Source organism: Rhopalosiphum maidis, chromosome 1 (genome assembly GCF_003676215.2).
Source record: "Rhopalosiphum maidis isolate BTI-1 chromosome 1, ASM367621v3, whole genome shotgun sequence".
Classification (NCBI taxonomy): Eukaryota; Metazoa; Arthropoda; class Insecta; order Hemiptera; family Aphididae; genus Rhopalosiphum; species Rhopalosiphum maidis.
This window is the reverse complement of record NC_040877.1, coordinates 84,481,074-84,502,210: the sequence shown is the minus strand read 5'-3', so window position 1 is coordinate 84,502,210 and position 21,137 is coordinate 84,481,074. Positions and strand designations below refer to the sequence as shown.

The 21,137-nt window shown below is 25.2% G+C and overlaps 2 protein-coding genes across 3 annotated transcripts; both read left to right on the top strand.

Moving 5' to 3' along the window:
* The first annotated feature begins 170 nt into the window (after nucleotides 1–170).
* LOC113556200 (probable ATP-dependent RNA helicase DDX27) lies at nucleotides 171–3,894 on the top strand. 2 transcript variants are annotated; one of them, XM_026961008.1, is made up of 14 exons: nucleotides 171–328; nucleotides 405–533; nucleotides 602–784; nucleotides 857–941; nucleotides 1,014–1,371; nucleotides 1,434–1,557; nucleotides 1,627–1,952; nucleotides 2,027–2,171; nucleotides 2,229–2,363; nucleotides 2,418–2,595; nucleotides 2,681–2,899; nucleotides 3,008–3,205; nucleotides 3,277–3,388; nucleotides 3,658–3,894. In XM_026961008.1, the coding sequence occupies exons 2-14, from the start codon at nucleotides 444–446 to the stop codon at nucleotides 3,791–3,793; spliced, it is 2,289 nt and encodes a 762-aa protein (XP_026816809.1). In that variant the 5' UTR covers nucleotides 171–328; nucleotides 405–443; the 3' UTR covers nucleotides 3,794–3,894. The 2 variants fall into 2 exon arrangements, with proteins under 2 accessions (XP_026816809.1, XP_026816810.1); XM_026961009.1 differs by having other exon boundaries at nucleotides 187–328; nucleotides 425–533.
* Nucleotides 3,895–4,213: 319 nt separating this feature from the next.
* On the top strand, nucleotides 4,214–19,243 carry LOC113556340 (oxysterol-binding protein-related protein 6-like). Its single transcript, XM_026961214.2, has 17 exons — nucleotides 4,214–4,439; nucleotides 4,498–4,585; nucleotides 4,777–4,919; nucleotides 4,997–5,164; nucleotides 8,601–8,727; nucleotides 8,906–9,066; nucleotides 9,142–9,318; nucleotides 9,377–9,488; nucleotides 9,559–9,752; nucleotides 9,824–10,073; nucleotides 17,028–17,206; nucleotides 17,488–17,700; nucleotides 17,766–17,883; nucleotides 17,948–18,120; nucleotides 18,448–18,601; nucleotides 18,666–18,792; nucleotides 18,897–19,243. Exons 1-17 carry the CDS (start codon nucleotides 4,335–4,337, stop codon nucleotides 19,123–19,125), a joined length of 2,718 nt encoding a protein of 905 aa, XP_026817015.1. The 5' UTR covers nucleotides 4,214–4,334; the 3' UTR covers nucleotides 19,126–19,243.
* Nucleotides 19,244–21,137: the final 1,894 nt, after the last annotated feature.

Below are 21,137 nucleotides of genomic sequence, written 5' to 3'. Positions count from 1 at the left end.
TTGTGAGACTATCCCTTTGAATATAGCCCATATATGCCTGTATCCAGAATTCCAGAAATATCACGAAGTCAGAAAAAAATAAAAAATAGTATCATTCAATATGCATTTGAAATTCGCGCGCTTTTGGTTAGGCCTTCAAAGTTTTAATATTTTTATCAAGAATTCGTGGTTTACATTTAAAGGTTATGTTGTTTCTTGAGACATGTGAAATTCTTAACAACCAAATACAAAATATACAAAATACAAATTGGAATTTTCGACATGTAAAATTGTAAACTTAAACGATAAATAGTAAATACTAAACAAAACATTGAAACAGTTTTAAAGAGTAAGTTAAGGGCCGATAAATTTCTGAAATAAAATTCTGTTATTTTTACTTTTGATTTAATATAATATTTCAATAGACAGGATCTATTTTATATAGGTATTGCGAGCAATAAGAAATGTGTACAATGAAATGGGACATGATAAAAACGATCGGCGATCAAGACGATGTAGAGGATGTTTCATCGGATTCCGATGTCGAAGTTGAAGTAATTTCAAACCAATTAATCGACTTAATTCATTTGGTGCTGAGGTTTGTAATAATTTATGTTTCTAGTACCAACCAAAAAAACACAAGACCAAGGGTGATACGTATTTCGATGACGAATTCAAGTTCTTGACCATGGCTTCAGAGTATAATCACGACACATGGGATGATCTACAGAAATATATAAAACGTAAAGGTACCAATAGGACTGACGAAAAAATAGAAAAATCCCGTAGATATGTGAAATCTTTTGTGAGTATTCTCGTTTATGATTTTTAAGTATTTAACTAATAAAAAGTATGTTACTGATATACTTTTATTCAGCTGCCAGATGTCACTACCGAAGAGCATGAAGACTACAATGAACAGTCAGATTGTGATTCATTATCTGAAGATGAATTGAAAAAAGGTTATGTGTTAACCATTAATATTTGATAGTATTAAATATGAATTTAATTTTCACAGTCTGTTTATTTTTCAGATGGTATTAAAGACAGACAGAAGTTGGTTGGCAAAAGGAATAAAAAGAAGAAAGAAATCGAAGAAAATAAAAATGAAATAACTGTTGAAGATGAAGAAGAATTTTTTGAAGATGCTCCTCCGTTTGAAGAAAATGCTTCTTTTTATCAAATGAATATTTCAAGACCTTTGATGAAAGCCATAAGTGCATTGAACTATGTTCATCCAACACCTATACAAGCAGCCGCAATACCAGTGGCTCTCTTAGGTAGAGATATTTGTGGTTGTGCTGCTACTGGTACTGGTAAAACAGCAGCTTATATGTTACCTATTCTTGAAAGACTTTTATATAGGCCCAAAGGTTTTACTCCTATTACTAGGTAAATCAGTTTTTAATGATAATACAATAGTTAAAATAAAGTTAATTGTAGTTTTGTATTAGAGTTTTAGTTTTGGTACCAACTCGAGAATTGGGTGTACAAGTATACCAAGTTACAAAACAACTTGCTCAGTTTACAACAGTTGAAGTTGGTCTTTCTGTTGGTGGTTTAGAACTCAAAGTGCAAGTAAGAAAATGCATAATATATGTTTGTTGTTTATGTTTATTAATAATTTTTATAATTTCTTATTTTCAGGAATCAATTTTACGTAAAAATCCAGATATTGTTATAGCTACACCGGGTCGATTGTTAGATCATTTACAAAATACTCCATCATTTTCGTTAGCAGATTTGGAAGTATTAGTATTAGATGAAGCTGATAGAATGTTAGATGAAAACTTTGCTGACCAAATGAAAGAAATTATTAATATGTGTGCTCGTACCAGACAGACAATGTTGTTTTCAGCTACAATGACTGACGCCGTTAATGATCTCGCTTCTGTTTCTTTGAGCAAACCAGTTAAAATATTTGTAGATAGTAATACGGATGTTGCTTTTAATCTTAGACAAGAATTTGTAAGGTATACTAACAAAGTTAAAATTATAAGCTATTATTGAATTAGTGATTAAAATAAATACTGTTTATTGGCTTTAGATTACGCCAAGGAAAAGAACAAGATCGAGATGCAACATTAGCTGCTTTAGTGTGTCGAACATTTAGAGATCATACTATGATATTTGTAAGAACTAAAGCTGATGCACACAGAGTAAAAATTTTACTTGGACTTTTTGGACTTAAGGTAATACATTGTTAGATATTATTATTAATTTAAAACTTACAATTAATATAATACTAGGTTGGAGAATTACATGGAAATTTATCCCAACCTCAAAGATTGGAAGCATTACGGCAATTTAAAGATGAAGAACTTGATTTGTTAATTGCTACAGATGTTGCTGCTCGTGGATTAGATATTCGAGGAGTGAAAGCTGTAAGTTAATTTATAAAATATACATTTATATATTTTATATTATTTAATATTTAGGTTATAAACTATACTATGCCACCAACTGTTGAACATTATATTCACCGAGTTGGTAGAACAGCCAGAGCAGGAAGATCTGGTGTTTCTGTTTCTATTGCCAGTGAACAAGACCGTAAAGTACTAAAGGAAGTGATACGAAAAGCTAAGAATCCAGTAAAAAATCGTGTTATTCCTATTGGTATGTCTAATTGACTATTATTATTATTAATAATAATATTAATCTTTATCTTATTATAAATTATAAAATTATTTATCTATTTTAGAAATTTTGGATAAATATAAAGAACGTGTAGATTCACTTAGAAATGAGGTTAAATGTATCATGCATGAAGAGTATGAAGAACGGCAAATGAGTCGAACAGAAGAATTCGCCGAGAAAACAGAAAAGATGGCAAAAACTAGTATTGGTACTCTTATTAAAAAAAAAGATGAAAAGAAAAGAGATTGGTTCCAGACACAAAAAGAACGAGGAGAAGCTAAAAGTAAAATTAGTTTAATAGCTTCATGTACTTGAAATTCAAATTTCGTTCATATATATGTATATATTTACAAATATTGATCACTATACAAGTACTGTTTTTTTTTTTCAGAAAGATCAAGAGAAGCTTTTTCAGCTAAAATAGAGAAAAATATTAAAAAAAAAAAGAAAAATAAAGAAGAAGACGTTAATGAAGAAGAAGAAATTGAAAATCAAAAAAAAATGCAGAGGGTTGCTAATTTCCAAGCTAGAAGTGCAAAAAATAAAATGAAACCCAAGAAAATGAGTGCTATGTCTGATTTTGGTCAAGGTTGGTGGAATGTTATTTATTTATTTTTTTTTTTAAATACATTTATTAAATGTTTTCAAATATGTTTCTAGGTGGTAAATTTTCTTCAAAATCTGCTGGTAATAAACAAAAGAAAGGAGGTTCTGTTTTTGACTCCCAGTTCACGGACGTAAGCAAATCTGGTGTTAAAAAGTACAGATATGAGTAAGTGTATAAGTATATATCTATAAATATTTAAAACTACACATTAACTTATTAACAATCAATAATACACTATCAATCCATATTATATGATATTTTTATTATTTTATTTTAAATTTGCATCAACTTAACTATGTAATACTACACTCTAATTATATTTTTATTATATTGTTTATGTGCTGGATACTAATAACAAAAAAAAAAAAAAAAATTGTTAATATTGGTTTATATGAGTTATTATGATATTAAATTTTAATTTTCTTTATTATCAGGGCTAATCAAGCTAAAAGGATGTTGGCCAAAAAGAAATCAGCATTAAATCAAAAAAATCAAAAAGCAAAATCTACATCTTCAAAAAACCCAAATTCTCAAGGACGAGGCGGTGGAAAGAGAGCAAAGAGAAGATGAGCTTATCAACACAGAAAATGACAATTTATATTATTATTTACATTTTATTTGTTTAAAATAAAAAAATGCCTACATTAATTATATTATTTATTTAATTTGAATAGAGCTATTTTTTATAAACACAACCACAATAAGAAAGTTCTTTTTATCTGTGACCACACCCTACAGTCCACAACCTTAATTTTCCTCGTGACGATAGTTATTTTTAAAATAATAGTTACTGCTTTAGTAATTATTACCATGTCATTATCTTTAATCGTGGTTTTTTAATAATGCTTCCACGTATCGATAACATCAGCTGTATTTCTTCTTATCAGAATTTGCAACAATAACAGCTGTTATCTAAACAATATCTTGCAATAATACCTAATTTGTTATTACCTTATTCGTAATCACAAATCATAATCATAATAATTATTATTATTTAAAAAATTATAATTGCTAACCTTGGCAGCGCAGTCTGCGGTAGCTAGTGCGCAAAGATGTTTACCAACAACCTTCCGTAGTCAGTACATCTAATTATTGTATTGAAAAAACAGTGATGGCTAGTGGTTCCAATTCCATAGCCGTACCTCGCGAAATGGAGAAAAAAAAATCACCTCAGTTAAGTTTCAAAAGACGAACTGTTGTTGCCAACTCGGATTCGGTAAATTTGTTTCTAATTATATAAAACCTCGAAATTAATATTGATATTTGGAATGTAGGATGCCAGTGTAGATAGCAACACACCTTCAGTAGAATCGAAAGATGACGGTTTTATTTATCATAAAAGGAAACTTGGACGAGAACCAGGTAATAGCACAGAATAAATGTAATAATATTAGTGAGTTGATATGGAAATATTTTGTCAAGGTATTGGTATGTTTTTATTTGTATTATTTTATATAATTAAAAGGTATACAGGAATAAAAAGAAATACTTTATTAACAGCTATATTTAAAAAAAAATTGTTAATGATTATTTGTGTAATTTTATTTTTATAGGTTCTAAAAAAATTATACGTCGTGGTACAGAATGGGAGATAGTTGAAGGTCTAAAAGATGGACAAAGATATGACAAAAAACCAGACATCTTTAAAGGTTATTTACACAAGAAACGAAAGTGGCCACTTAAAGGGTGGCATAAGGTTTGAAATTTTGTTGTTTTATTAAATTTATTATATTTAATTGTATAGTATAATAATAACTGTAAATCAAATTTAAGCGTTATTTTGTATTGGACAAAGGAATATTAAAATATGGAAAAAATCCATTGGACATGTCTAGAGGTAAAATTCATGGTCAAGTTGACATTGGACTATCTGTTATATCTACAAAATATCAACGAAAACGACTAGACATTGATGCTGAAGAATTTATTTACCATTTAAAAGTGAGTATTTACATTTCTTTTTCTTTTTTAATGGTATCTATCTAATTTAAATTAGGATAAATATTCAAATATTAATTTGCTTCAAGTAATATTATCTGTACTACTGATATGATAAGAAACAATCTAATAGTTAATTTAAACTGATCGAAATAACAATTATGTATCATATTCCTATACTTTTTGGTATGATTATGGTGGGGATAAGACATTGCACCTATTATGCATTAGTGCATTACAGAAAATATTATCTTGTAGGGCGTAGCATACATTGCTTACACTAATGAATCATCTAATTACCACACTTATTTCAATAAATGTTTAATTATAACATATTTTTAATTCCTTTTACAAAATTAGAACCATTTGTAGAGTTCTTTGGTGTTTAAAAATAAAATTTTGAGCGTTTTTATGAGTTATAAGTTTATAAAGTTTAAATAAGCGTAGTGGACTACGAGGATATCTCAAAATTCTTGTCTCCTACTCCAATAATCAAAATTTTAAATATTAAAATATTTATTATCATAAATAAACTGCTTGCCTAAAATTTGATTTTTATGTATCAAATTATTCTTAATTTTATTCTGATTTAGAATATGAATGAAAATTAATGTTTTTATTCTTAAGCTTAATAAACTTATGTATATAGAAAATATTATAAAATTTAGTTTTTTCTCAAAAGTTTTGTTCTGTAGTGACTTAAACCTGTTCAGGATACATTTTCAAAAACATTTGTGTTTTAAGAAATAATGAGTGTCATATGTTAAATCAATCACTCTGTAGGCACTATAAGCTATTAAAACATTATAACTAATTTATTTTCAAGAGTTAAATTGAAATGCATTATGCTTTAATTTTGAATAAAGCCATTGATAATTTTACATTTTAAAAATGTACATGTAAAAGAGTATACATAATTTTATAAATTAATGTAGGACATTTGTCCTACTTTAATTAAACATAATAAAAATGTATGCCATTGGAAGTAAGTCAATCAACTTTTTTAGTTTTATTGAAATGGTTTTAAATAATTTTATTTTTATTGCGATTATTAAACAACTATTTTAGCATAGTATTTCTAAAAATAATGTTAAATATTGATTATTTTGTTATGGGTTTCAACCATTATAAAAATGTGAATACTACTTGACCAAAAATTGGTAATAATTAATAAATGAACTACTTACATAAACTTTATTTTTAAATTTACTGAGGATAATGATTAAAAAATATATTTAAATACTCTATAAAACAAAAAATATGATTTAATTCACTCATAACAATTTTTTTTTTTAATTGTACTAAAAAAATGCTCTTAAAATTATTTTTAACATTAAAAAATGTTGTTTAATTATGTATTATTTTATTTTTAGGTATTAATTATTTGTATCATTTCATCATCGTCTAGTTCTTTAATCTTCTTTTTACTCTAAAAATTATTTTCAAAAATGAATATACAATTTAGATACATTATATTATCAATATAGGTACATTCGTTATACTTTTAACTTGTGTTTTATAATAGTACTGTATAATCAGGTGTTGCTTAATTTTTATCGAATTTTATAAATTCCTATGTTAAAATGACTTAAAAGCATTAAAAATGTCAAAAAAATGTAAGATAAAACATTTTAACATTATACTTTTAATTTTTTTATAATATTATATAGCTGATTATTGATTGATGAAAAATTATATATTATTTAACTGCTCTGGGATTTAAGTAATTGTATATTAGAAAATGTCAAATCAAAATATATATTATAATTTATGATTTTGAAGTTATTTAAAATGTATTTTTTGTTAGGAATATTTGTATTTTGGTGTATATTTATCTTCATCACAGTCTTAATAATCAATACATATGGCTAAAATAGTTTATTTTTTTAACAAATTTTTTATGAATCACTTTAAATATTAATCCATTTATGTATTTATTTTCTTTAAACTTATTAGTAAATAATCCTGTTAGAAAGCTAAGCAGACTTATTTCAAGTTATAACCTGACTGTAAATTATATATTACAATAATTATGTTATTCCAATATTGTTTCTGTAAAAATAAAAATTATCTTTTAAAATAATCCAAAATAATTTATTATAAAACTGTTATTGTTTATGTTGAGATTGAGATATATATATTTACATTTTGACAGAACATGAATATTATGTGTAAAGACAGATTGGGATATTAAAAATTGTGAAAATCCCGATTGGCCTCATACTAAAAAGTAAACAGGGTTGTAGCCAGCATGTCTGCACTGCCCAGTAGCAAAAACTAATTTTAAATTGTTTTTGTTTTCATATAGCTTTCTTGTATTTTTTTCTCTTAGTAAACTTTGTTAAGCATTATAGGAATAGTCAATATTAATATTAAATATTTTATATTAGTATAACAGAAACTGAATATAAGTAATAACTGTTATTGTTGTTGTCAATGTTTTATAATCGTTATCATGTACAAAAAAAAAAAAAATGATTTCAATTATTCAAAACACTAATATAATATAATTATTTTTAATTTATTTTATATTTAGGGCTGGTATTTAAAATTATTTAAGAAAAAGTAAGTTAGGTATTGCATATTTTTAATTTTTAGATTTATAATAATTTGGTACGTGAGGACTTAATATTTTAATATTTTAATTTAATTTAAATTATTAACTTAATATTAAATACAATACAATTGTTGACTATTATTATTCTTAGTGGCCTCATCTTTTTTATGGACTATGTATTCTCCAAATTTAAGTGTAGTAGTGAACGATTAAATATATTAAATTTCCTGGGCTAGTCTAAAATCCTACTCTATTCCATGTTTAAAATAGCAAATGTTATAGCATATATTATTCATGGCTAAAATAGTTTTCAATACAATATGTTATATTATAAAATAAAAAATTTAATGTTCATCATTAAAAAAGATTATAAATTATAACTGAATGAGAATTTATATGAGAAAATTCATCAGTAAAAATGTTTACTAAATCTGGATTGAAACTCTATGTAGGTCCATGTTACAGATTTTTATTGTCTAAGGCTTGTAATATAAAATACTAAATAATAAAATTTTAAATGTTAAAAAAAAATATGATATGTATTATTTTAAAATTAATAGTATGATTAGTTTTGAAATGGCATTGTTCTAACATGTGATCTACCAGTTTTTTTAAATAATTGATTATTGAAATAAAAAATAAAAATTGTGTTTGTTGTATCATTTAGATCACTAGAATTATAATAGATCATTCATTAGACTAATGCCAAATCAATATTTATTATTAAAATTAAAATAAAGAAAATTATAAAATGTATAAGCTACTAGTTTTATTCAACTCAGAAATTTTTATCATTAAATTATCCATCTCCATATCAATATTGAATTATAAATATTGTTATTAATGTTAAATTACATAACTAAATTTTATTCTATGTTTTAGGCAAAAACATTTGAAGCATTTTCTGAATGGGTAAAAGAAATCAAGCAACATCGGCTTTATAGACAACATGTTTTAACTTTTGGTCAAACAAAGCAGACACAATCTCCACTACAAAAAAAAACATCTTGTAAATATAAATATATAATTTAATAGTATCATAATTATATATTGATAAGTGATGACCCAAAATATTTTAAACACATTTATATTGGCTCAAACTAAGTAGTTTATTTCATATATTTTTGTTATTGATTATTTAAACATTGTTATGTTAATAATATTCTTTATTTTATATTATTATATAGTAATATCTCCTGTAGAGTCAATTAAAAACTGTACTCCAAACGTACGTTTAAATGGTTGGTGTTCACAATTAGATTCAGCAAATTCAGAAATTAAACAAGTTGAACAAAATTTGAAGTCTTTAAATCGAATACTTGATCAATTAGAATCAGTTGATAATGATGTAATTATTAATATTATTATTATTTTATTTATAATTAATCAAATTTTTTTACAACTATTTGCTCTTTTATCATAGGTTGGTGTACTCGATGGAATTCCAGTTACAAAAAAGAGCACCAGGTTTCGTTTGCGTAAGAAAAAAAGTGGTGGTGGTAGTTGGGGTGGTACAATTGCTGGATGGGGAATTGATATGAATCAATCAATTAGTCAATCAACAAATAAAGCTGTTGATATTACTGACTCGTCTGGTTTTGTAAATATAACAATAAATACATAAATATTTTCAGGCATTAATTTTTTTCCTATTTTAGCCTACTGGAATAGCTTCTCAACATTTGTCCAATAGTAATCCGTCATTAACTGTTAATCCGTCACCTAGTGATCTTCAGCTGTATACAGATTTTGTTATTTTAGCAAAAGATAGTAAGTATAATATGTTTGTAATTTAAAATACTTAATAGTTTAAAATGTTAACTTATTATTGTACTGTAAGTTCAAAATAGTTTTAAGTGCTTAATGAATGCAATAAATGAAGAACGCAGTCATATTTTTGTCGGAGATGCAACCGATGACAAATTATCTAATTATCGAATAGCTTTAAATAAAGCTATTCAACAGAATAGTGAACTTCGTGCAAAATTAAATAATATTCATATTACTTCAGATGCATCAAATTTTCCAGATCCCGTAAGATTTTATAATATAAATTTAATAACATATTAAACTATAATAATGGTATTATTGTTTATTATTTTCAGGTACTAAGTTCTTCACTATCATATAGTTCTGGTGTTAGTGGTTCAGAAGTATTTTTTGATGCTGAAGAGTATCAAGGTGGTAAAATCAATGATTGTAATGAAACTGTAACAAATGAATTAATTGCTGGTGAAGTGGTTACTCAAACTTCAGATACATCTTCTGAAGCAGGATCTTTATCATCTGAAGATGGTTCTATATCATCAGAAAACAGTGATGGGGCCACATCTGAGTACAATAATCCGCAAGGACGTAAGTAATATCTTTAATATTTTAAAATATATTTAATCAGTGGCACAGAACTCAAACTAAAAAAAAAATCAATTAACTCAACTTAATTTGTGAAACAAAATCTAAAATTTTTGTTAATTTGACTTCTAATATCTATGTCACATGTTATCAGGTATCAATTATAATATTTATAACACTTTATTTAACTTTATTAACCCATCAACCCCAAGAACTCACCTGTACACACCCACCTATTTAAGGTTTTTAAGCGATTGCTTCACATGACATACAAGTTCGGTGCCACTGTATTTAATAATATAAGAAAAAATATATAACCTCATAAGTCTAACTTATGTAGGACTAGGGATTATCAGATTTTAAGTTTAACAAAAAAAAAAAAAAAACAATGTTTTATTAATATGAACATGTATGTATGTATATTTAATTTATAATTTGTAAGTAAAATGGTAATAGTATATTTTATTATTATAAATTATAATACATGAATAATATTATTGGATGAACTCATTGGTTTTTTTTGTATTTTTAATTTGTAATGAACTGTTTACTATTTGCTCTTGATTAAAGCTTTTAGTGTTATATTGTTGCATGCATGTTACAGGATTCAAAACTATATTAGGTATGTTGTGTTAATTTAGTAAAATTCACAAATGGCACTTCTTTTGATCAGAAAGAAGAAGACAATAAATGTTACAGAATTTTGAGGTCTTACTGAATTATTATATAGAATAATATATTATTACTTTATATAACCCATTGCTGAACTGTTAAACATTAATTGATCAGATATTTCTGTTCCATGAACATCGACTTAACCGTCATCACGGACTAAAATATAAGATATATCTTAGTCCGTGACCGTTATACAACTTATCATGATTTTTAACAAATTTGGATGAAATGGGTGGGATAAAAGTAACTAGCAAATTTGAGAACTGGACTCACAAAATGTTGACTTAAGATTTTATAAAGATAAGTTGATGGACCATGTTCAAATTCATAAATGTAGATATTCTAATGTGTTATTTCACAAAATGGACATTTTATTTTAAATTCATTTTCTTTAAAGTTTTCATAAAAAATAGTCTGCTAATTTAATATTTATTGGATTAATATTATAAGTACAGGTTTACAAACTTTAAATGATCAACTTAACATTAATTTTTTATTTCATTTTGTTATGTATATTTTTTTGTTTCTTAAAAAAATATGGAATGAATTGCTTTAAGAGTATATCATTACATTATTCGTTCTCTCTCTCAGAGTCATGTGCAATACATATATATCTAATTTGTATTCAATAGATTTCCCTTTGGTTTTTAGCTTTAGTTATAGAGTAATAATGTCCACATAAATCTTTATAATACTTTCTAAAGTACAAACTTTCAATAAAAAGAAAAAACCCCTTTACCAGGTATTGTCTTAAAATTTTTTGTTCATAGTATTTCTTAGCCATTAGTGTCTATCAATTTTGTGTAATAACTTAAAATCATAACTATTCATTAACCATAATAATATGTTATGTTTTATTTATGATTACTACATATCATTACCCTACTACATCCATATGAATATTGCAAATATATTTTTCTTATGTAATCTCAAAACCAAATATAGTGATTTATAATTTATACATAATACTATAATTTATAATAATACATATTCACATTTAAAAAAACAATACTATCTTGAGCTCAATCATTTGTAATGTTTATTTTTATTGGGAACTTTGTTTCCCATTCCATAAAAATAATTTATACTAGATATTTCTTGATTTGCTAATTCTTTTCACGAATTACCAAGTTCACTGATTTTAAATATATTCTCACACTATCTTAAGCACGTCGTACCTAATGGTATTTTTCATATAACTTTACTTCAATTATTTTAATCATGGTGCTTTTTCGCCAAATGGATTTCTGTATCCCTTCGGCAAGTTTCATATAGGTATTCAGTTTTTTTATTACTAATTATTAGGGCTCGGAAGTTGATGACCTTAAAACATTAAAAAATGACCTAAAAAAATGCAAATATAACATAAAAATGAAAAAAAATGACCTAAAAAAATTACAAATATTTGTTTTAAATTAACAAAAATAAATTTCTTTTTAAATTGTACTCTATTTTACTATACAATTCTTTATACATTTATTAAAGCTTACAAATTACTCAAAATATGACAAAAAATTTCCTTAAAAATTAAATAAAAAAATTACAAATATAGTAGAAGTATACGAACACTGACCGACGTTTTAATTTTCAGCATTACGAAAATATTACGAAAAAATAATAAAATTTAGGAACAATAATATTCACTACAACACGACAACGACGCTATAATCAGTTAGATAAAATCGGATAGGTACTAATCTTAATCCGTAGTAATTTCAAAGTTTTTAGTAAGTTATCGGCATAATGGCAGTCGATAAGAAACAATAAGAAGTGAACTAATGTGAAATCAGTAAAAATAACTAAAAATGTCAAAAAATGACTTAAAAAGTAATAAAGACCAAAAAATGCAAAATAAAAATTAGTTGTTCAGGTTCACATGGTAATGAAACACATTTGTGGCCAGGAGAGCATCGTCTAAAATGTTCCAAAAAAAAATGCAAAATGCATCAACTTCCGAGTCTTACTAATTATGTATTTATGTGTATAATGCATACTTACCTACGACTTTCATCAGTTTCTAATGGAGTTATTTTACCGACTTAAAATGTTTTCCTAGAATAGTAATATCATCCGCTTAAGCCAAGGGCCTGTCGTGGATTATCTTAAACCAAAATCTTTAGATGTATTCATATTTATTTTATAGTAACTTTTTTTAGTACCAAGTTAAAAAGTACCATAGAAAGTGCGTCATCACTCATAACATATTGTGATATTAAACTATTTACTTGCTACTATCTAATTTTTTCCTTTGTAATTATCGGCCTTCAAAACCATACTGACAAACATACTATTAAATACGTCATCTTTCTCTATAAATCGTCAATCTAAGTCCGGTGCACTTGCTTCACACCTTTTATAACCTGATTTCCCCGCTTTAACCCTGGTCGTCTTACTAGTTTTAACCTTCTGGTGTATCATATTTTATAATGTGTAGAAGAGACCCTTATTCTTTTATACAAGAATTCTAACTTTACATGGAGGCTATCAGATAATTTTGCGCATGGTCGTCAATAATTTATAGCTACGCTACAAGCGATGGATTTGTTTGGTTTAAAACCTCTCTAATAATCTCACAGTAGTATTCTCAATAGTTTGATTCTATTAAGAATACCGTTTGAAAATGTTTTATACGCCGTGTTGAGTAAGGTGATGCATCTATTATTGTTTTATTCTTGTAAATTGCTTTTTTTATGTATAGGTCATGCTATGGTATTTTATGTATGGGGCATGATATCCCAATCCTCTTGCTAGGTCATTTACATTTTGTATTTTTGACATACTTTTGCATCCAATCCAATTTTTACCCTAAATTCCATCTTTTTGACAAGCTATATTATTTCAAAGTAGTTGTCCAAAAAACTCTTCATTTACCCAAAATATCTAGTTGACCTATCGGCTGTCACCATCGTTTTTTTTTTTTTTAGGAGACGTCTTTATCGTGTATGTACTATGGTCTACGTTTCTAATAACTTTTTATATTTTCTATGTTACAATATAATCTAACAATATTATTTAACGAGTTATTATTACAGGATTATCATCATATTACTTTTCCAAACTAATTATAATCATGATATAATAAACTTTATTATATCATGATTATAATAATATGTACTTTCTAGTTTCTTTAATGAATGCTTATGTATCTATTTAATATTATTTAATAATATCGGCCCCTATAATTACACCGCTAGTTATTGCAATACACTTAGTATATAGTTGGACAATAGATGATCCATATTCCCTACTCCTTATTTGAGTTCAATGAATTATGTCCGAAAAAAATATTAAGCCGCTATAGTGCTGTACTCCATTTAAGTTAAGAAGATTTTTAACTTCGAGGATAATAACAAACGGTTGCTTAACCCCGGCCAGACCTGCCACCGGATTGTTTTCTCGCTCCAGTCACCTCGAACCCGTATGCGTTTTTTCTGTCTTGCAAAAGTTTTATATGGACAATTTTACGTTCTGAAGAAACCAAACTCTTTTATGTTTAATAGTACAGTGCATTTAACTATTATTAAATTTACAAGAAAAAATATATCTTTTGAATAACCTCACACATTTTTTTAAATATTCTAATTTTAAAAGAAGTTATGAATATTTTAAATTACAAACAATTTAGAATTTTAAAAATTCCACAAATCAACTTAATATTAAGCATAAAAGAGTTAAATGGATTCTTCAGAATATATACAATTTACTGTGTTATGTGGTTATAAGATGGAAGACAGGTCATGCGAGTGTATAGCGTCCTCTTAATTTGAATAAAATATAAGTAAATTACGTTCCTGATATTTTTACTTAGTTGATGATTTGCCACCACCATACTTTCATGGTTATTTGATTAAGTTAAGTATATTAAATTAATACTCTATAGAAATCGTTTAATGTGTCTTTAATCGACACCTTATATCACTCAATTATAATATAGTTTGCTAGTCTGAACCTATGCACTACCCTCCTTGTTATGATGGTAGGAAAGTCTCGGTTTTTTATAAAAAAAATTTGCTTGTAGATAATTTTTTTATATCTATTGATTCTATTGTAATAGAAAATGTACTAGTAGTCACGGTAACTTAATAACTTTTTAGTTATCACGTACATATTTGTATCACTTATAATTAGCAAATAATAATGAAATAAATAAATATAAAAATATTTTCTATGATTAATGTATATTACATATTATGCATCTTGATATAATAAGTTTTATCTGTAGTTGTAAAAAAATAATGCTCGCTATATTAGAATAATTATAAAAAAAAAAATGTTACAAAAAGTAAATTTATTATCTTTATAACTTAATATTTATATAGCTATGGTCATTAAAAATTCTATTTTTACTCTTCAAGTCTAGTGTAGAAGGTATTAATAACTATTTAATCTTGTTTTCATTTTCATTGTTTTTTTTTTCTTTTTATCGATTGCTCACCTATAGCTCTTTAATTTTACGCGGTCTGCTATTATTTCATATCTTATTTGTCTAGGAACAATTTAAAATTGCCATCTAAAAACCAAATATCAGCGTCTATTTGTAATTGTAACTCTGCATCAGTCCAATCATTGTACATAACAAAATTTAATTTTGAAACAAAGCGTTCATCATAATTAATATGTATTAATATTATAGGTATATATTTTAAAATTAATTTAAATAAAAAAGGTATTAAAAATATGTACAAATTATTAAAATTAATTTTGTTGTTTGATTTTATTTCATTTCATTTATAAATTTTTATTAATCTTGGTAAAATATTTAAATAAAAATATATATAACTAGCTGTATACGGTATACCTAATAAACATATTTTTTTAAATTTTATTTTATACATAAATTGAATAAATCACCTTCAACCTAAAAATTTTTTATATCATTACATTTTCCATTGTTTGGTTGATTTTCACTTGTTCGTTTTCGTCAAGTTAATTTAAAATGATTATTGATATTCTACCTATTCCGGCTAATTTTTTACTGTTTTAAAAAAAAAATTATTCCAGTAATTTTGTAGAGGTTTTTGTTTAAGTTTTCATATTAGATATTTTCGATGATTAAAAAATTTTCATTTGGCAATGACTAGACACCAATTATTATGGTACTATTTTCAAAACTAGTATCTAGTGTAAACTAGTTCGTATAACATTTTAGTGTTGAAACTTTGGAATACTTCCATTTTATATATGATTCTCGCAAGTTTTTTTTTGTGTATAAAAAAATCTTCATAGGTATATAATTTTTCCTTTATTTAGTTCTAAAATTTATATTTTTAAAAATGAAAAGTAAAACTAAATTGTCTTAACTTAAATATTATTTAGAGTGATTACTTAAGTTTTATTTATATTTCGAATTTTAAGTTTCTTTCACTCCATGAACTAAAACTTTTTTCCTTCCTTTCTCTTAGGTTAGGTCTTTCCTTGAAAGGTATCTATGTACTAAATAATAATAGAATTCTAAAATTCTAATTAAAAATTCCATGAACGAAGAATCAAACTAATTTATCTAAGTTCAAGCTCTCATGAAACTAGTACTTATATTACATTTATTAAGTATTTATGTATATAAATAAATTTGGTTAGGTTACTTTCAATGTTTTAATTTTGAGCTAGAAAACGCTTAAAACGTATTGGTATTTTATTTGATAAAGTCTAATAATTAGGTATGCAATGTTTATTAAAAGTTTATAAATAGTTAACTGAAACACCCATATTATGTAATAGTAATCAAACTATTAATAACAACTGTAGATTAAGTGATTACTGTACTTATTATGAACTTACGGAGGTTAAAAAAATACGAATTTCTGTGAAATAACGTTAATAAAATAAAAATTCTCTCATACTATCCAGACTAACTAGATTTATTTTCGGTACATCAAATATTACTAAATGTATATTATAAAATTATTTCTATTTTATTAATATGATGAAAGTTTGGCCAAATGTCAAATATTTCGCACATTTGATAGTGGCTACTCTGTTAAAGTTTGCACACTGGTAAAAGTTCAGGCGAAACTATATTTCCCCCCCTGTATTCGTAAAATCAATGCATTTGTTAGTAGTAAATACCAATCACCTTTTTCTCACAAAATATACTTTGATAAGACATTTTCCCGTTTTAAAATTATTAATATTTTGCGTGTATTAACAAAAACAAATATTTATAATGGAAGACGGATAAATATTTTCGTGTTAGTTGAGTAAAATACTATATAAACGTTATTATAATTTACCAATTTAAATGTTTATTATTACGAAAATAATTGTTATTATTATTTCTTATAGTAGATTGTGGAGGATCTGGTGATATCAGGAATATGACTGGACGGCGTACTAAACTACCATGTCCAAAACCTGATACCGAAGGATTGTCCTTATGGAATCTCTTATGCAAAAACATTGGTAAAGATCTTTCCCAAGTGTCCATGCCAGTTGCACTTAACGAACCTCTAAATATGTTACAGGTAAACACTAAGTTTGAATTTTTTTATACATTATTTTTCTTTTATAAACATAATAACAATCTTTTAACAGTAGCGTTAAATTAATTAATTCATTTGTTGATTTAATTTAATCAAATATCAATGTATTTACATTTAAAAACTGTAAATTTTTATAGTGTTATTTATTAGATTTAATTTTAACATATAATTATCTTAGGTATTATGTATTTTAAAATATATATTTTAATTTTGTATTAAATTTTGAATAGTATTTTATATATTTTAATTAATTATTTTTACAGCGTATGTGTGAAGAACTAGAATACAGTGAACTTTTAGATAAAGCATCTGAACAATCTGATGTTTATGAACGCATGGTATATGTAGCAGCATTTGCAGTGTCTAGTTACGGATCCAGTTATTATAGAGCTGGTTCAAAACCATTTAACCCACTTTTGGGCGAAACCTATGAATGTATACGAGATGATAAAGGTTTCAAATTCATTGCAGAACAGGTAATAAAAATAAAATTTCTTTTATTAATTTTTTTATTTTATTGATACTTTAAATGTTGTCATAGGTTAGTCATCATCCACCAGTAAGTGTATGTCATGCTGAATCAAAAAATTTTATATTTTGGCAAGATGTTAGAATCAAGACAAAATTTTGGGGGAAATCTATGGAATTTCAACCAACAGGTTTGTCAAGTGTAAAAAAAGAATTTATTTTATTTTAAATTTTTAATCATATTTTAATTTTTAGGGTATGTGAATGTACAGTTACTATGTCATGATAGCAAAGATCATTATAGATGGAATAAGGTGACAACTTGTGTTCATAACTTATTTGGCGGACAAAGATCTGTAGATCAATATGGTGAACTGAAAATTACTAATTTGGATAAAAATATTACATGCAAATTAACATTTTTGAAGGTTTGTTTTTTTGGAATTATCATATACAGTGGCGCAACCAGGAAAAGGTTAGGGTTAATGGGTGTTAACCTTTCACGAAATTTCTCTGAGGCCTAGTATAATAACCTATGTACTTATCTTATGTATATATATTGTAAAAATGTAATCCCCCCCCAAAAAAAAATTTCTAGTTGCACCACTGATCACATGTAATTTTTATCTTTTCAAATTAATTTAGATGAAAAAATACTAAATAGTATCTTCATCAATATTTAATGATAAGAATGTGTATGTACTTATCATTTTTTTATTTACTTAAATAGTTGAATTTGTTATGTTATATTAAAGGCTAGTTATTTTTCTGCTAAACGTCATGAAATTCATGGTGTTGTAATTGATGAAAATGAAGGAAAAGTTGTACGTAAACTATTTGGTAAATGGAATGAAGCTCTATATTGTGGAGTCGCTGCTGCACCATCTGCAAAATGTATATGGAGACCAGGTATACGAATAAAATTAACATAATTTTTATTTTTGAGTTAATCTATGAATATATTTTATTATAGGGACTATGCCAGAAGACTATGAGTTATATTATGGATTTACGAGATTTGCAATGGAATTAAACGAGCTTGACTTAGAAACAGCCAAATTTTTACCAAAAACCGATACTAGATTTCGGCCAGATCAGAGGTACTTAACCTACCTATATATATTAAAAGAATTAATTTTATTGTAAATTATATTATTATATTTTATATTTCTATACTGTTGTTAAATTAATTATTTGTATTAAGGCTATTAGAAGAAGGTGATCTGAATCGTGCTGAATCTATGAAACTCAATTTAGAGCAAACACAACGAGAACGTCGTAAACAAAAAGAGGAAACTGGAGAACAACATGAACCCAAATGGTTTAGAAAAACTATTAGAAATGGTATTGAAACTTGGGAATATAATAATACGTATTGGGATGTACGTAAAAACCCAGGATTTACTAATTACCAATTTGAAAAACTTTGGTGAATGTTACCATTAAGTGTTATGTAATCAGTGTGTCATTTGGTCAGTTAGTGGTGATATGGTTTAGGTTAGCCTTTTGGTGTAATAACATTTGTTGAACAAAATTATATGAATCAAATAGTCTCAAAATTGAGACAAATTAGTTTATCTAGTCAATAATTTCATACTCATATATGTTTGTACTTTTCCATTATATTTAATTTTCTTCCATTAAAAATCATTATTGAAAAGTTTCAGTCTTGTATCCACATACAACTTACATTCTGTAGGTTAATTAAATCATATTATTTAATAATATTTTTAAAAAATTATAGTAAATCAAATGCCTATCAATTTTTTTGTTTTTACATGGTACCTGAATATTATACTATAATAAATAAAAACTTGACTGTCAAAATTTAGGTATTTAATTAAAATGAATATCCTAGTATTCTCAAACAATTTACATAACTTGAGTATGAAAAATAAAAAGAACAACTAAATAATTTTTGAATAATATTATAATTTCTAATATTTAATAATTAGTTTTCATTCTATTTTGTTATATGTATTTCATGACCGAATCTGTTATTATTTATCATTTTTATTAATTAAAAACTTAAAATCTAAAAATATAAAGTCAAAATTATTTTTTATGAGATATAATTTTTATTTAACAATAAAACTATTCAATTTTAATGTTAGGTACCCATTTTTTTTTTAAATTCAGGTGCACTGCAAATAATAAATTGGTTACATAAACCTATTAGCTTCAAAACGTTTTATTGTTATTTACTATTTAGTAATAAAAAAAATTGTTAAAAGGGCTTTTTAATAGTGTTAGCTATAAATAACTATAGCCGTTTTGAATCAATGATTTAACATTCCCATTATATTTTTTATTTAGTTAGAATCATATTAAAATAGTTGTGTTGTATAATTTTATTAATATAAATTTTCTAATTAATGATAAATTAAATAAATAATTTTTTTAACTGTATAGGTAAAAAACAATAGTAATTACTATTTTAATTTTATATTGTTACTTTATTATATACAGTTAAAATCATAATGTAAAAGCAACAATATGCTATGTTACACTTATTGTTTTTCATGAGGTATTATGATCAGAAACTTGTTAATAATTGTAATGATGTATTTTTAGTACAGTGATTATTTTTAATGTATTAATTCTATTAATAATAAAAAATATATAAAATTATATTAATGAATTATAAATTTCAAACTATTAAACTGATTTTTATAATTAAGTAAGCTCAAGAGTATGCTAAACATATATTTTTCCATTTCAATTAGATAAATATCAATTATATTATAATTTACAATAATATTTCTTCATTTTTTTTTTAGTTTTCATTATACTCTCCACACAATTTGTTTAGATAATAATTATATTATAAACTGAAATGTGTTATGCTAAATATATGATAAGATTAATTTCACTTTGAAAACGTCATGATATAATAATGACATATGTGTTCTGTGATACGTTGTATAAACGTTAAAATCAGTTATTGTGTTAATAATATTATGTTAACATCTTACATTCCCAATGTATATTTTAAACATTAGTGGTTGACTCATGAAAACAAAATTGATTTCACATTTTTATTTTATTAATATATATTTTTTTTTTTAGTGAACATGTTATAAAACCATTAGTTTCTATAATTCAAAAATTAATAATTAATTACTTATCATTATTATGGTTGTTATTAATTTTGTTTGTTATAAAATGTTAATTTAAAAATGGAAGGGTGATTATCTCATTTAAGTGGTCTACTTAAATTATTTGTGTCTTTATACAGTCACTTATACAGTTACACATAACATTGTGTATATTTGTACTCATATGACATTATTATTATATTCTTTAGATTATGACAATTGTTTTTGTAGGTTGTGGTCTGTTATATTTTTATTTTTGCTTAAAAAAAAAAACTTATTTGTAGATTTTTTTTAATGTTTGTATAAATATTATTGAATTCAGAAAATTTATAGAGCATTATAATATA